At 37.7% G+C, this 17,186-nt stretch overlaps 1 protein-coding gene across 1 annotated transcript in view; it reads left to right on the top strand.

Moving 5' to 3' along the window:
* Positions 1–17,186, top strand: part of LOC148353184 (protocadherin-17-like) — a 69,215-nt gene that overhangs the window by 14,661 nt on the left and 37,368 nt on the right. The window contains exons 2-3 of the mRNA XM_088352923.1: positions 10,619–10,677; positions 12,945–13,114. Of these exons, the coding sequence (XP_088209049.1) occupies positions 10,619–10,677; positions 12,945–13,114 (229 nt within the window). The remainder of the gene's footprint in view (positions 1–10,618; positions 10,678–12,944; positions 13,115–17,186) is intronic.

Genomic DNA, 17,186 nt, shown 5'->3' on the forward strand with positions numbered 1-17,186 from the left:
CCGATATCTCCATGTGCCACTGTAGATTTCGTCAGGGCGACGATGTGGTTGCGGAGTAGAACCGGCATCTGTAAAGATGAAGGTTGCAGGGATCTTTAAAGAGATAATGCAGAATAAGCACAACGACAATTCAACACTGAGGAAGAGTGTTGTGGCATTAACTGGGACATTATGGCTTTACAATGAGGAACTCAATACATTGCAAATATGTAATTAAAAGCATTTTTGGCCAGTAGAATGTTGGATTCTGCTGCTTGGAAGGGTCTGTGATCAGGAGCTGCACTACCCGATCTGGCCACCAGTATGTGTTAAAGACCACAATAAAGAAGACCTCACGAAAGCAGATGTTTATCAATTTTATTGGTATTTATTGGGAGTTCCCTGACATGAAACCTAGCTGAGGCCTAAAGTAGAACTGTGTTAATTTACACCAAAATCAAGTCAGATGTTTTGGAGCCTATAAGTCACATACAAACACACTCAGAGTTCAATTGTATCCAATTGTTTTTGGAATCTCCAAGACAGGCTCCTTTCCCTGGGGTTTCTTGCGGTTTATTTGATCTATTAGTTTTATGTTGTTGTTGTTTTATTTTTTATGTTTTTTTTTATCTTGGTTTTGTCTATTTTTTATGGTGGTTACAGTATATCATGCCCAGGAGACTACAAGTGAAAAAAACATCTAGCTTAAAAGTAAGTGTGGCTTTTCTAAACCAAGTGTCATGTTTTATCAAATTTCTTGGTTCCCTATTCAATCAATCAATCCATCAACCAACCGACAAATCAATCAATCAATCAACCAATTAATCAATCAGCCAAGCAATAAATTGATCGTTCGATCAATCAATCAATCAATCAATTATTCGATGAATCGATTGCCAGCCCATTCTTTGATGATTACAATTTTTCAAAATCGGCAGATTGAAAAAAGGAAACGTAAACATCATATACTGTTAATCATACCAAAACTCTGTAGAAACACAAATGGTATCACCACCGAAACCTGGGCAGTTCAGAAAATACTTGATTACGATCTAATTTCTGTAGTTAATTTCTGTAGTTTGTTCTTGTGGTTATTAAACTGCTGTTATGTCTTATATGTAACTCTTTGTGAGTGTCTCATAGTACTGTTGTCAGCTATCAGTTGTCGCACGTCTACGTCTAAGTTTTGTTTAAGGCATACCGCACATTGATAAGTGTATACTGGTTTAGTCTGTATATCAAGTATTTTACAATGTGCGGGTGTGGATTTGTTGGTAAATCCAAGTTCCAAAGACAACTTGTCGTTTTACATTTAGCATGAGCCAATATTTTTAATATTGTTTGCAAGTAGACTTTAAAGCCCTGACCAAATGTTTAAGTACGCAGATAAAATTGTGGTTGTAGCCTCTGTGCATTGCAGGTTAAAAAATAGTCTTCGATCCTTTATCTCCGATCACAATCCTTACCTATAATAAACTGAGAGCAGTGTCTGGAAGAGCACATTTTGGGGGAATTCAGGCCTCTTAAGAATACCATTGTGACCTGGCTAAAATGAAAAGCATCGTGTTGGTCGCGATCTGTTATTTCTGATCGCGTGTTGCTGCGAGCTGGGACCAGCAAGGCACATTTTTGTAGGGCCTGGCAGCTCTTAATATTTGTAATTCTGCTTAAAATTAACTGCATTAATTCTTACATTATCCCCTGTCATCTATTCTTAAGATCAGGGGCCGGCAGAGCACATCTATTTCTCTGTTTAGGCCTTTGAGGCGTGCCTTTGTGGGCTAAAATGTCGAAACTGTTTTGACTGGGATCCATTATCCCCGATCGCATTGCTGTGCGCTGGGACCAGCAGGGTGCACTTCTGGTGGACGTGACAGCCCTTCTTTGTATTTCCCCCTAAAATAAACTGCACTATTATCTCCCATAGTCTACTGCTGAGAGTAGGAACCGGCAGTATCTGAAGTATTCTGGCCGTGATCCATTATTCCCAGTCAACTATTGCTGGGGAAAAAAAGCTAAGTAAATTTAGATTAACAGCATATTTGGACTCAGAACAATCTAGATTATTTGAATTTTCATAATATCATTTAAAAACCTTTTTCGATTGGTTGGTCAGGTGGTGTTCTTTTAACTGTTTGAAAATAAAGCATAACATACACAAAATAGTGCCACTCTTAACAGTCTCCCAAAAAAGTGACGTTAGCTTTCAACCAGGAGAAGATGTCATCAGGTGTTGACCAACCGTTACTTGGCGTTTCGACCCTGATTCACCACGCCCTCAAGTTGGCGGGCTGGCAGTGATGGCCAGTCACTGCCCATCTTCTCCTGGTCCCCAGCTAAATATCTCCCTCCTAATCCAGAGCTGGCTTACCCCACCAGGGTTGTTTAACATGGGACTCTGTGGACAAGGGGTGCGGCAGATGCGGAGAGGTCTCCTGTACTGTGGGGTGCTTCCTGACTGGAGTCCTCCTACGTCTCACTGAGTGTTTCCACCATGCGCTGCATCTGCTTTCCCCTTTACCACAGATAGTCCTGGGTTGATGTATCTTGAGGCGCCTTGCGTTTTTGCTGATTTTCCCGCAGTTGCACTTTGCTTCTAACACAGCCCCCGGTAGTGTGGTTTGGGAAAGCCGTCTCGTCGTCTGTATTCGTGCCATAGCCGTTGCCATTGAATCCGTCCTCCTGAGTCTCTCATCCCCCCCCCCCCCCCCTCTCTGGAGACTCTAGGGGTATTGCTTATTGTCCTGTTCCGTAGCAATGGTTGGTGCCCTCTTGCGAGTGCCGTGCGTGGGGTAGCTAGCATCACACACCCGTGCCAGACTTTCCTGGAAGTCATGTCTTTCCAGCGTCACCAATCTTTCTTGGTTGCCATCCAGCCTTTTCCTGGAAGTCACTGGTGATCCAATTCATGTTAAAAGTTCAATTCATTTTCAAAAAATTAAAAAACAAAGACTGTTATTAAAACGAATGGATCCGAATAGTGTTAATGTTTGAGAACAGTGATTTATTTCTGCGAATTTCTTGTGGAAACCCGATGTAACTTAATGTAACTTCACGCTTTGTGCATAAATACAATTAGCATGGACAGACCCTCATCATGGAAAAGGTGTCAATCGAAAGGGAAGGGCCATATAGGGAATCATTTTAAGAGTCTAATTGTACAAGAAAATAATGTGAGCAAAACGAACGAATTACAAGAAGCAACATCCAACGAAGCAGAAATGAAAACTTTTAGGCGGATTTCTATTCATCTGATGGTAGTATCTTGTGTTTTGGAGTAAGTATTCTGCATGGCTGAATTCTATGGATTGTTCTTGATGTAATGAAGACATTTTCATGGTCATTCAGTTGAGTTGGCCGTATAGTTGGCCGTTTAGTTTTCGGGGAACTTGTTTTAGACTGATCGTGATGTTTCTCTGATGAGTATTTTTTTTTTTAAATGGTAATCATATATTGAATCCCAACAGTTTAGAACGGACACGTATTTGCTTTTTTAAAAGTCCAGTGGCCCACCAGCGGGCCGTCAGAACGTTAAGGGGTTAAGGTACCCTATATTATATATTATTGTAAATCTCTCGTGTTTCAATTTGGGCCCATCTGGTTTATAGTCAAGTGCGGCCTATGTATGTTCAAAATGTTTTTTTTCTTGAAAAAAATAGTTGGCTGAGTTAATAATCAGGTGCGCTCTGTAGTTCAACATTTACGGTCGTCACGAAACTAAAGATTTATTGAATTAAGTAAAGATCATCATATCTCAATGTAAATGTGTTCAGTATTTCTTGTTTGTATGGCAAAACAATTTGTTTTATAATTTATTTTGATAAATATTTTGATTCAAATAAAAATGAGCAAAATATGCTCTAAACTTCAATATCAAATATCTTTGTCCTTGCTAGACATTTTTTTTAATTTTAATAGGAAAATGTTAAAATTGCAGTTAACAAGGCGAAAAAGGCTATGAACAAAACCATTTGCCAATAGAATAAGACTTTTGTTTTGCAGTGATAACATAAATTGAATATCACAGTCACAAATTATAGGGAGTCATAGAGAATATATGTTTAAAAAACCTCTCTCTCTCTTTTTATCTACCTCCTTCGCTTTTTCCTTGCTCCCTCCCTTGCAACCTCGCTCCCTCCGTCGATCCCTCACACCCTCCCTCTCTCACCACTAGATAATGACTGCGGATAGGATAATATCGTTATTGAGCAATACCCTGTCTGCAATGGCGGTATCAGAACTGTTTAACGTATATAAGGACACCCCTAGCTATGGTCATAAAATTCTGTCTGATTCAAAAACACATTTCAGCAAATGACTGAGCCAAAAACTAAAGATGAGTGTGAGAAAATACTAACTTTGGTCACGTAATACTTAAATGTCAGCTGTAATTGCCAGAGAAATAAAAACGTACATAAATGAATCCAAGAAATCAATTAGTTGTGTCCCTCATCTGAATGTCAGATGAAAAATTGAAATATGGGCCTTGATTTATGACTTTCCTCTAATGAAAGGTTTCAAGGTTACGGATGTTGCGCCATGAGCGGCACACTCAAATATGTCTTTTTTTGTTTAATGTCATGGCTTTAAAGTTGAAGCCCACAAGTGTTTTTGTCTAATTTACTTTGATTATGTTTTACACTAAACTACAGTGCCATTTCTGTACAGATTTGTATCAGTTCAGATGAGTCCTCAACCTATACATATACGCAGCATGATTACAAAATTATGCATTATGATTTCTGGATTTTTCTTTTTAGTTTATCCTTCTCAAAGTGGACATGCACCTACGATGACAATTGTATCCATCTATCTATCTATATCTATATATATATATATATATATATATATATATATATATATATATATATATATATATATATATATATATATATATATATATATATATATATATATATATATATATATATATATATATATATATATAAAAGATCATATATCTATGTAAATGTGTTCAGTATTTCTTGTTTGTATGGCAAAACAATTTGTTTTATAATTTAGTTTGAGATTCAAATAAAAATGAGCAACACCTCAATTGGGCTGGGAATCCCCTCCTCTGAATCAATCTCCCAAAAAAGAATCAGAAATGACTCTAGCCACCTCCCACTAGGGGGATATGGCTGTGGTATATATATATATATATATATATATATATATATATATATATATATATATATATATATATATATATGCAAGATTAACAAATTGCATTTTAGTGTTACTGGGTAAATTGGAAAATTGGCTTTGAAAGTCTTTAAAAGTGCCCGTGTTTGGGGGTGAAAAAAAAGTGTTCGACACCTGAAAAAAAGTTCAAGAACAACACTCATCTGGTGCTTACTCAAAATTGTACTTTGAATGTGCTTCCATGCATAAATTAGGGCTGGTAATTAAAGTGTGGGGAGTAGAATACCCCTGCTGGTCACACTATATGATGACTTTGGTACAGAAGTTTTCATCTTGAACAACACAAAGAACTAAAGTCCTGCTGTCCTCCGGTACCCACACATGTGATTGTTTATTTTATTTTTTCTTGTAAGAACCCTATCCAAACGTAGATATTTATAAAAATGTAGTAAAAATGCACCAAATGAAATATACTGGTTATGAATGTGTGCACATTGATAGGGCACCACTGTCAACCCGAACAGACGGTGGAACCAGACACATAATGTTTTCACACAAGCTTTATTTTACTGGAATGGGGCAGTCATGCGCGTAAACACAAACGCCAGTGATCCGGCGATCACTGGGCAGAAGAAGGGAGACAGGGAAGACAGGCGCGGGAAAACAAGAAGCAAGGGGCAGACTAGATTGAAACCGGACAGTACAGATGGGGTCGATACCAGATACACGAGCAAGATACCGGACAGGACGGAACAGACGGGATCGATACCTGATACACGAGCAAAATACCGGACAGGACAGAACAGACGGGATCGATACCTGATACACTAGCAAGATACCGGACAGGACGGAACAGACAGGATCGATACCTGATACACGAGCAAAATACCGGACAGGACGGGACAGACGGGATCGATACCTGACAGGACAGGACAGACGGGATCGATACCGGATGCTTGATACATGAACAAGATACCCGACAGGGCAGGACAGATGGGATCAATACCAGATACTGGAGACTGGCGCAAGATACCGGACAGGACGAGACAGGCGGGATCGATACCGGATACTGGAGACTGGAGTAAGATACCGGAGAGGGCGAGACAGACGGGATCGATACTGGATACTGGAGATTGGAGCAAAATACCGGATTGAGTCAAAATACACGTCTTGCAAGTGCAAAGGTTCATTGAAGGACTGACACGGAGTGAATGAGAGCACTGAGTTTAAATAGGTGGGAAGCCAATCAGGCAACAAGCAGCAGCTGGCGCCAAACGGGCGGGCCCAAGTGCCGGGAAAATGGGCAACTGTGACAACCACGAGATGATGTTTGGTGATAGTGTATCTTTACCATTTGTCAACCAATGGGGTTTCCATCCAAATGGGTGACAAAAAGAAGCAATTGTAGCTGTAGATAGTTAACTTACCAATACCTGTCAAATTATATCATTGTGTCATATTTTATTCTATTTTGTTCTAAAACTAACTCAATATTAAATATTTTCATGCAACGTGAGGTTTTTTTTTTTTTGCCTGCTCTGCAGATTTTGCTGCTGTTAAATTTGATGTACCTTAAGGAAACACGTTGATGTTGTCACAGCAGGTTCTTTATAAATGCACATTTTTCAGTGCTGGGGCAGGCGTGACATTATTGACAGTTATGTTTCAGACGCTTTGCTTTAACTCTCTTTGTTGGTCACAATTGATTTTCTATGTACTCTGGTTCTCAATTTCATAGTTCTATGTAAATTACTTTTTAGAAAGTAGAAAAAGTGTTACTGCCTTTGTTAGGTTTACTGCATCACTTCCGATTTGTTAATAATTATCGCAGCATTGTGGACATGTGTGTAATACGCCATTACAAATATTGTTTGGCCTAGTAATTGGACAAAATAGCGAGAGGTAAAGAGCAAAAAATATGCTACTTACAGAATCAGGTTGTTTTTTGAGTTTACTTAGAATTTATTTTATTCTTATTTGAATTCATGCTTTACTGCATTTGATAGGAAAAAAAAAATCAGGCGAGAAATAAAAGACCCTCCTTTTCCGTTTGTTCCAATGTTGATTGAATTTACAGTGATAATTCAATTTGGGACAAAACATCAGAGTGTCTGCGATTGGCTGGCAACCAGTTCAGGGTGTCCCCTGCCCACTGCCCGGAGATAGCTGGGATGGGCAGTGGGATGAGGATAAGCGGTACGGCTGATGAGATGAGATGAGACATCAGAGTGTTTAAAATAATCCAAAACTGTCCATATTCATCAAATGGTCCAAGAACAGCATTCAGTTTACTTCGGGTACACCTTAGATTGGACCTTAAGGTAAATTTTACTGGAACGATAAGAGGGAAATTGTCTTAACCTCCTAGAAAAAACACACCAGAAACCTTTTGCTGGGAAGAAATGTGATTTTGGGGTTGGGGCTTTCTTTTGCACATTTTAGCCACTCAAGGTTCCCACGCTTGTTTACTCTTTTATAACATCCAGGATCATTGAATGGAACTACAAAATACATTTTCTCCCATAAGAGTTGCTAAGCCCTGGTTGTCAGAGAAGCCCAATTGCTACTGACTTTGACATTTTTTTTCAAAATGTTAAGAGGAACTTGATTTACATGACTTAGTAGCCCTAAAGGAAATTGTTAACAAAGTGGTGGCTCACCACCCTTATAAAAAATGAGGCAAAACCCAGTAAGTCTGACATAAAATATTTATCTGCTTCACATAATGTTTTTAAATCTTAATTGTATGCATTCGATAAAAATCCCAACTTGTTTGATTGTAAAAAAGGCTTTTTTTAAAGGTAATTAGTTGCTTCTAGATTTGCAATTCCTCAAATTTAACATAGCAGATCCAATCAAAATGCATTAGACTAGTTAAATTCCCTTTTATGTATCGGCCCTTTGAATTGGCAGAATTTTTTGTAATATTAATAAATATTAAAAATTGATACAATTCATTTTTAATATTCATTGTACAACATTATTTTTCTGTAAATAGAGACATAAATCAAAATATATTCATTTAGCAAAATTGCCTAATGTGATGGATCGTGCTCGTTATAATTGTATGTGTAATATTGAAATCCATAAAAAAAGATGAAAAAATAACTTTCAGCGGCAATATTTTATAGAACATCATTTTAACTAATTTTTTTTAAAAAGGCAAAGCTGAGTCAAGGTGAAACAACAAAAATACGTAAAATTACCGAAATTATTAATGTGATTGATTTTTTTTTCTCATTCAACAAAAATAAAAGTGCTGGAAAATAAGATAATTCACACTTAAGTTGTTCTATGTAACTTCAAAAACATGTCACCTACTGACCACATCTTCTGGGTGAGGTCATCATTGCATCTCCTTTTGTGGCGCGTGCAAGTATGTGAAATGCTTGGAAGCACCTAAATAAATTTTCCTATTTTATCTTTTTTGGGGTTTGGGTTGGCATTTGGACTGTATTTGAAACAGTTCTTGTCTTACGTTCACCAGGGGATGGTGTAATAGTGACCTGTTCAATCCCTTGAGACATTTTGTGATTAAGACCTATAAAAATAAATTTGACTTGACTTGACCTGACATCCCACAACTAAAAAAAACAAAACACGACCACACGCGTGATATTACTCTGTAACCCCGATCCCTCCCGCCTCCTTCCTTTGAGCCTAATGTGCTGATTGGCCAGAACACCAATGATAAGGGTGAGCTAACAGCACATATAAGGAGGGGAGTGGGTGGGGAATTTTATACAAAGGCTCTTTGAACTCATTTGGGCCTTTTTAATACAAACTTAAAGAAAATGTTTAATTTTGAACTACCTCATATTTCACACCACACCTCTAATCATTCATGAATATCAATGTAAATACAGTAAAATAAGAAATAAATACCTTAAAAGACCAGACTTATTCAATATGGCTGATATCACCTATACCATCATGTCAAGTCAAGTCAAGTCACATTTATTTGGATAGCCCTTAATCACAAAATGTCTGAAAGGACTGCACAGGTTACAATTACACCATCACCTGATCCTAAACCAATGTGTGGGCAAGGGACAACTCAAAAACTTCAGCATGAGGAAAATAACAAACCTTGAGAAGGGGCTTTACAAGTGGTAATCCCCCTTCCAGGATGACCAGGGTGCAAGAGATTTAGCATTTGGTAACAGTACACAAAAAAAGTGAACATCAATAAAAAATATGTACTATGTAAAAAATAAAACTCAGCAAGTGCATGCCAGCATTTAGGCCTCGAGCTTGTAAAATTGTCCCCAAAAAGTCCCTGGCAGTGATGTTTTTGTTTTAAATTAAAAAAGAAAAACAGATTAACTACATTTCAATAAGTTACATGACACTTAAATCGACTAATATTAGTTTTGAGGTAGATCTAAGCCAGAGGGAGAGGTGGGTAGTAACAAAGTACATTTACTCCATTACATTTACTTTTTGTACTTCGAGGAGTATTTTTGAATTCGCCTACGACTCCCGTCTCTGCTCGCTACATCCTATACTTTCACTTTTACGTGAGTAAATTTGTGAAGAAAAACTATATTTTTACTCCGCTACGTTAGGCAACATTGAAGTCGTTACTTCGTTAGTTAATAAATCCTCTCGACATAAGTACGCGTCTGTCAGCCAGGCTTTACCATGTTTGACCAATCAAACGGAGCGGCCTCGTCACGTGACCATTTTCAACTTCAATGGGGGGAAAAGTCGTTTACGGATAAAACAGGTCCAAAATATCGCTTAGAAATACAGACTATGAAAACACAGAAGAGGAGGAGCACCCCTGGCCTCACATTGAAAGCAGGTTCCCCTTTAGAAGGATGTGAAACACCAGCTACAATATGTAATGTCTCCTTTGTTTACCAAAACAAACGGAGATTTCTCTATTTAAGAATTTAACATTCAACTTGAGGAAACATTTAGCAGTAAGTTTCCTAAATTGTAATTTTAACTTTACTTTGGTTTTATTTGGTTTGCTTGTTTTATTATTGTTGTTTGATATTCTGTGTACAGCCAACTTAGGTGTCCTGAAAGCTGCTTTGAAGTAAATGTATTATAATCCTCAAACAACCAGCATTATTATTATTTATTCATTATTTTTCCTATTTACCAAGTTTCTGTAAATCTGTGAAATAAGAGAACTAAAACTGCTTTTCATCAAATATTCATATTAAAACAATTCTGAAAAGAATTGTTAAACAAAATGCCCAATTTTTTGACAGACATTGCTTTCAATCCAGCAGGTAGGCAGAATAGAGACTAATTCTAATACGTAACGGATAGCACCACAGAATCCATTTAGTGTCATTTACACAGAGAAAAGGAAGCTAAATCCTGCCTTGTACAGGCAGCGTCAAAGAGGCTTCACAGATCATTTCAATCCACGCCTGTGTCTAATGTCATCAGCGAACAGTGTGAAGCGCTAAGGCCCTTTTGTTTTTTTGTCTTTTTTTGTCATGAATAAAAACACAATTTTCATTGTCATTTCCAGACAGAAAACTTCCCCTCCGAGCCCAATTACGCCGGCAGCAGGCAGCCGTTTGTTCAAAGGTAAGAGAAGTCGCTTCCTGGCCGGAGTCCTTGGAGCTCCTTCATCCCCGTATCAAAACCGCACAGATATTAAACGGCGATAATGGACAGTTATATACAGTGTCGAGTACGTTACCTTGAACACATATTAATTTTACCAAAAAGTAACTGAGTTAGAAACAGTTACTTTATAGATACAAGTAAGTAGTCACCAGCGAAAATAACTATTTTTGTTACATTACAAATACGTGTTATATGTCGAGGAATATGATACTTTCTGAGTAGTATTCAACTCAGTTGAATGGAGAAGAACAGACAGGTAGTTGTGTTATAGAACTTTTTGATGTTTATTGCACCTCACCAGCAACATATTTATCATACGCAATATCATAAACCACCAATCAGCAGTAAATAATATAAAGTGAGTTCATAAATTAAACTCAAATGGTCCGTTCTGGAGATGGTAATTCCGACTCTTTGAAGAGAACCGTCTTTTTCGGCTAGGCTCACTAAAAGGATCCACCTCTCTCGGCTCCCAAATGGTTGCTATTGTTGTTTAATCCATTGATTACCATTAATTATGTTTTATGAATGACTTAAAAAGGGGGAAACAAAGCAAAATAAACACTTGAAATGACGCAGAGGAAACAGATTAAAATATTTATAAATCTCTAAAAAACGATTTAAACCTTTTTTTACATAACTTTTTATTTCTCACACACAATTCGACAGAGGGTCGAGTCACCCTCCATGCAGCAACATGAACAAAAAATATATACAATTGACATTCCCATAAATAACAAAAGAAACAACAAAAACATTATATTCAAACCAATTTTTACTCAACAAATTAAAAGTCAACAGCACAGAATGCCTAAAAAAATGCCTTTTGAACAATCACGTGAGAAAGTTAGCGTCACGAAGGGAACCTGCTCAATGGTGGGTAGTCGCCTCCCACTTTCAAGAACGGGCACATACAGTCGCTACGTTTGCGAATAACACAAGTTTGTTGCCGCCACATTTACAAATTTGCCTTTTCTTTTGGCGCATTAGTAAATACTATATTCATAATCGCTAATTTGCTATCTAACTATGATCGTCCCTAATACGAATGGTGACATGATCCTATATACATGACGTAAAACAACTCGGAAGAGAGTGGAAAAACGCATTCCTGAAAACAGCGTCAGGTCTGTGGGGACACGGCGCCGTTTGCATTCTGCAAAGCTTTTGACCTTCAGTAACGATGATGGCGTCGTAACGGCGGAAAAGTAATGAAGTAGATTTCCCCGTTACAGAAAAAAATAATACCGTTACGTAACAGTGTCAATTATAAGAGCGGTGTTCCCAACACCGGTTGTATATGGAGGACTGTTCCTGCCATATGTAGAAATAAATACCTACAATTATAAGCCATATGAATAAAATTGGGCAGTACCTAAATACAAATCCTAAATGCAATTTATTCATATATTTTTTACATTTTCTCATTTATTTATGTTGGTATATTTTTTCACTTATTTTTTCTATTATTTTGTCACACCAAAATATTCAACTATGAAAAGCTTTTGTTTGATCAGTTATGAAAAACTCATTTCGGGTAAATGGTTGCTCAACTAAAAGGGGGAAAGATCAACCACTCTCTCATTTCAATAATATTTTGTTGTAATAGTATACATAACAAAATACACGGCAAAATACACCACAAAGTACCTGACAGAATACATGACAAAATAGACAACAAAAAAGCAAAATACTGTACATGAGAAATCCATGAACAAATAGTCAAATAGTCATTACAAAATATACGTAAAATATATATTGAAATAATAAATGATGAAATAAAATACAAAATACACAACAAAATGCACAACATAATGTACACTGAAAAACATTCATGGCAAAATGAATTAAAAAATACATGACTAAGACATGAGAAAATATACGATAAAATACACAATAAATGACAAAATGCACGAACAAATAATTGTCAAAGTACATTACAAAATACACAACAAAAAAAGTACCGAAATAATAAATGATGAAAAAAATTACAAAACACACACCAAAATAAATAAATGCAGAAATAAAAAACAGCATGCATATCAATACATTGCATTTACGTATTGCATGATGTATTTATTTCCTTGTATGTCATGTGTTGTTATTATCGAATGTATGTATTTATATATTTATTTCTACACATGGCAGGATCAATAGTTTGATGTGCCAGTTTGCTCCTCAGCCTCACCCAACCCCTTCTCTTTCCATCCTTTCTCCTATCGCAGCTCAACATTTAAGGATGCAGAACGTGCGAGCCTCCGAGACAGTGGCCATGGAGATAGTGACCAGGCGGACAGTGACCAGGATACAAATCGCGCTTCGCAGTGTGACGCCAACGCCAGGGAGGTCCTCAAGACCAAAAACACATCAGTTAACGGGCAGCCCTTCGAGCAGGGTGAGTGAGTGGACCACCTACCGACCTCCCCAAGATGCCGAGCCCCTCTCCCGCCGCCCGCTGCGTCGCTCTGTTGATGTTTAATACGAGGGGGCTCTGCGTGTAATGCGAAGGGGGCTTTGCGATTCATTCAAGAGAGCTTCGTTGATGTTTCTTGAGAGGGTTGGGGGGCTTTCTTTGCAAGAGCATTGTTTTTATTTTGCAATTGCGAGTTTCTGGCGGGCCGCCAAAGTCTCATACACCAATGTAATTAAAATATATATATGTATATTATTTTAAATATATAAATGTTAGGTAAAACAAAAGATCTTTAGATTGGGGTTGCATGATAGAGCAAAATTTAACTTTGCCATATGACATAGTGTGATTGTGTAATCACAAGACACTGCATTATTTCAAGGATTCACAGTTCCATTTCCCCTGTGCTATTTGAGTAATTGAGTGTTTGGCCAACCAGAATTGTCGGGATTTGGGTTTTAAATGTGCCGACCAATCTAAGGCATGTTTTAACGGCACTTGCGAATAAAGGTGAGTCAACGTTTGCAAGCAGCACGGTGTATCACACACCCACTATCTGTCAGCAGACAGCAACCCTAACAGAGTTCCCCAGAAGCGGGCGCTGTTTTGTTTAAGGTTAAAGCATATCACAATGCTTAAGTACTCACAGCAAACAAAACTTGCACCGCAAATGCACTTAAAAAAATACTAATTGTGCAGCCCTATTTAAGATACTTCATTATACAAAGGATCGCAAATGCCATTGTGTGCTTGCTTGCACCCTTTTTTGTCCTCACTTGCTTTTGGTTAATTGGTTCATTAGTTAATAAGCGTGTATATGTCTCTGTCGCTTAGTTGATTTGTTTGATTGGATGGGGGTTTGGTGGCAGGGGTAGTTGGCGTCAGCAGCCCCTTGAGTGCAGGTACAGGAAACACCGGTAGAGAGGAGTGAGAGTCCAATACAGGGACAACCAGAAGGAAAGGAACATTTAAAAAATGAGTCAAAACAGGATATTGATCCCAATTTGGACTCATTTTAATCATATTAATGGCTTCAAAGAACTGTGTGTTGTCTTTCACCGACAGAAGAACCCAAACCTTTCTTTTAAGCCAAGGGACTTTTCTAAATGCCAATATTCAGTCAAGACTAATGATATTTTTCTTTGTGTTTTACACATTTTAATTGATACTTTTGTGGGTTTTTTTTTAGATCCAATCTACATTGGTTAAAAGTGGATTTAAAAAAAAAAGTTAAGAGTTTGTTTGTTTAACAGCTTTTTTTATCACTAAAGAGTTGATGTTTTTGATATTTACTTTGTTGTGCAGTTTGTTTTTCAGGAACTCTCTGTTGCTTGACTTTATACAGTGGCTTGAACTTTGTGACCTTTTGCCACATTTCAGACTTCAAACATAAATATAAAAAACTGTAATTTATGGTGAAGCATCAACAATAAGTGGGACACAATCATGAAGTGGAACACACTTTACTGGATATTTAGAACTTTTTTAACAAATAAAAAACGAAAAAGTGGGTGTGCAAAATTATTCAGACCCTTTACTTTCAGTGCAGCAAACTGTCCATAAGTTCAGTGAGGATCTTTGAATGATTAATGTTGATCTAAATGACTAACAATGATAAATGGAATCCACCTGTGTGCAATCAAGTCTCTTCATAAATGCATCTGCACTGTGATAGTCTCAGTGGTCTGTTTAAAGCGCAGAGAGTATCACGAAGAACGAGCATGTGCGAGCAATAATATTGATATAGAAGGAGTATCAGACCACTGCAAATTGACCAAGATCGGGCCGTCCCCCTAAACTTTCACCTCATACAAGGGGACAACTGATCAGAGATGCAGCCAAGAGGCCCATGATCACTCTGAATGAACTGCAGAGGTCGACAGCTGAGGTGGGAGAATCTGTCCATAGGACAACAATCAGTCGTATACTGCACAAATCTGGCCTTTATTGAAGAGTGGCAAGATGGAAGCCATTTCCCAAAGATATCCATAAAAAGTGTATTTTAAAGTTTGCCACAAGCCACCAGGGAGACACACCAAACATGTGGAAGAATGAGCTCTGGTCAGATGAGAACAAAATCGAACTTTTTGGCAACACTGCAAGATGTTATGTTTGGCATAAAAGCAGCATAGCTCATCACCCTCAACACACCATCCCCACAGTCAATCATGGTGGTGGAGCATCATGGTTTGGGCATGTTTTTTTTCAGCATGTACAGGAAAGATGGTTAAAATCGATGGGAAGATAGATGGAGCGAAATACAGGACCATCCTGGAAGAAAACCTGATGGAGTCCGCAAAAGACCTGAGACTGGGACGGAGATTTGTCTTCCAACTAGACAATGATCCAAAACATAAAGCAAATGCTACAATGGAATAGTTCACCAAAAAACATATCAGATGTTAGAATGGTCAAGTCAAAGTCCAGACCTCAATCCAATTGAGAACCTGTGGAAAGAACTGAAAACTGCTGTTTGCTTACCCTTTCCAAAAAACCTCTCTGAGCTCGAGCTGTTTTGCAAGGAGGAATGGCAAAAATATCAGTTTCTCGATGTGCAAAACTGAGCAGTAATCGCAGCAAAGGGTGGTGCTACAAAGTATTAATTAAATGGGGCTGAATAAATATGCACACCCACTTCTTTGTTTTTTATTTGTTAAAAAGGTTTAAAATATCCAATAAAGTGTGTTCACCTTCATGATTGTGTCCCACTTATTGTTGATTCTTCACAAGAAATCACAGTTTTATATATTTATGTTTGAAGTGTGAAATGTGGAAAAAGGTCACAAAGTTCAATGGGGCCAAACAGTTTTGCAAGCCACTGTAATTGCTTAATACAAAAACATTTAAATTTTAAGTTTGTTAAACGCTCACTGAAAAAAATATGGTTATAATACAGTCGTATAAATATTTTGTATAAAGTAATTTCTTGCATAATTGTACATAATGATTATATACCAATTAGAGCAATAACACAATCTGAAGCCGTTTGGAAAACAAAAGAGCCGGCTGTTTTTAGTGAAAAGTGTTTTCTAAAAATAGCCGAAATTCCCATCATTAATAAGTTGCACATTATAAGAACATAACTGTCATCTTATACTTTCTCCCTATATTTTATACGTCTTTTGATCATTTCTAATGTTGTACGCTGTATTACAATTTTTGTACAAGGAAGAGAATCAATTTTTACTTTTTTTTTTGTTAAACACATCGCGTCTTGCCCATTTCGGTTCCCATTCGACTTGTTTCGGTTACTTGTATCAGATGAATGTCATCATAGATTGATACTATTGCCGCGTTACTATAGCAAACGTTATCCTTGATCTACTATGATTTGTTTTTCTAAGCGTATTGTTCTCACAAATGAATTAATTCTTCATATTCTTTCTCGAGGTGAATAAATAGGGCAGCTATTCTTTGCAATAAACACACGTCCTATTTAACATGCTTTGTTTGCTCTTTCATTGCCTTTAATAACTAATGTACCTATGATTGAATAGTTTACAAGGGCAAGCATTCATCATAGTTATAGCTTTTTAATTTTGCTTAAAAAGCACTAATTTGATGAGTTTAAATCTCTAATGTATGGCGGCCCGGCGGATGGGTGGTTAGCACGCAGCCCCAGGTGCAGGGGTTCAGGGTTCAAGTCCAGCTACCACAACCTCACCGTGTGGAGTTTGCATGTTCTTCTCGTGCCTGTGTGTGTTCCCTCCGGGCACTCCAGTTTCCTTAAGGTATACAGGTTTTCTTAAGGGGGGCATGCCCCCAGACCTCCCTAGACTATACACCCACCAGAGACAACATTTTATGGGGAACACTGGAGAGGGGTCTGTGTTTAGTGTGAGGGGGCTCGATTTATGTTTAATGCAAGGGGGGCTTTGTGGATAATGCGGAGGGGAGGTAGGACGGCATTTGGGCGCAGTTCTGCCAGTCCTTAGAGGTAAGTCAACATTTACCATGCAGAGAGTGTTTTTTTTTTGTTTTAAGAGCAATTGTTAGGATTTTTACAATCATTTTGGGGACCAATAGTCCTTCGAATGAGATCCTAGTGGTTCTA

The sequence above is a fragment of the Urocampus carinirostris genome, chromosome 14 (genome assembly GCF_059441175.1).
Source record: "Urocampus carinirostris isolate Australia breed hairy pipefish chromosome 14, RoL_Ucar_1.0, whole genome shotgun sequence".
NCBI classification, from domain to species: Eukaryota; Metazoa; Chordata; class Actinopteri; order Syngnathiformes; family Syngnathidae; genus Urocampus; species Urocampus carinirostris.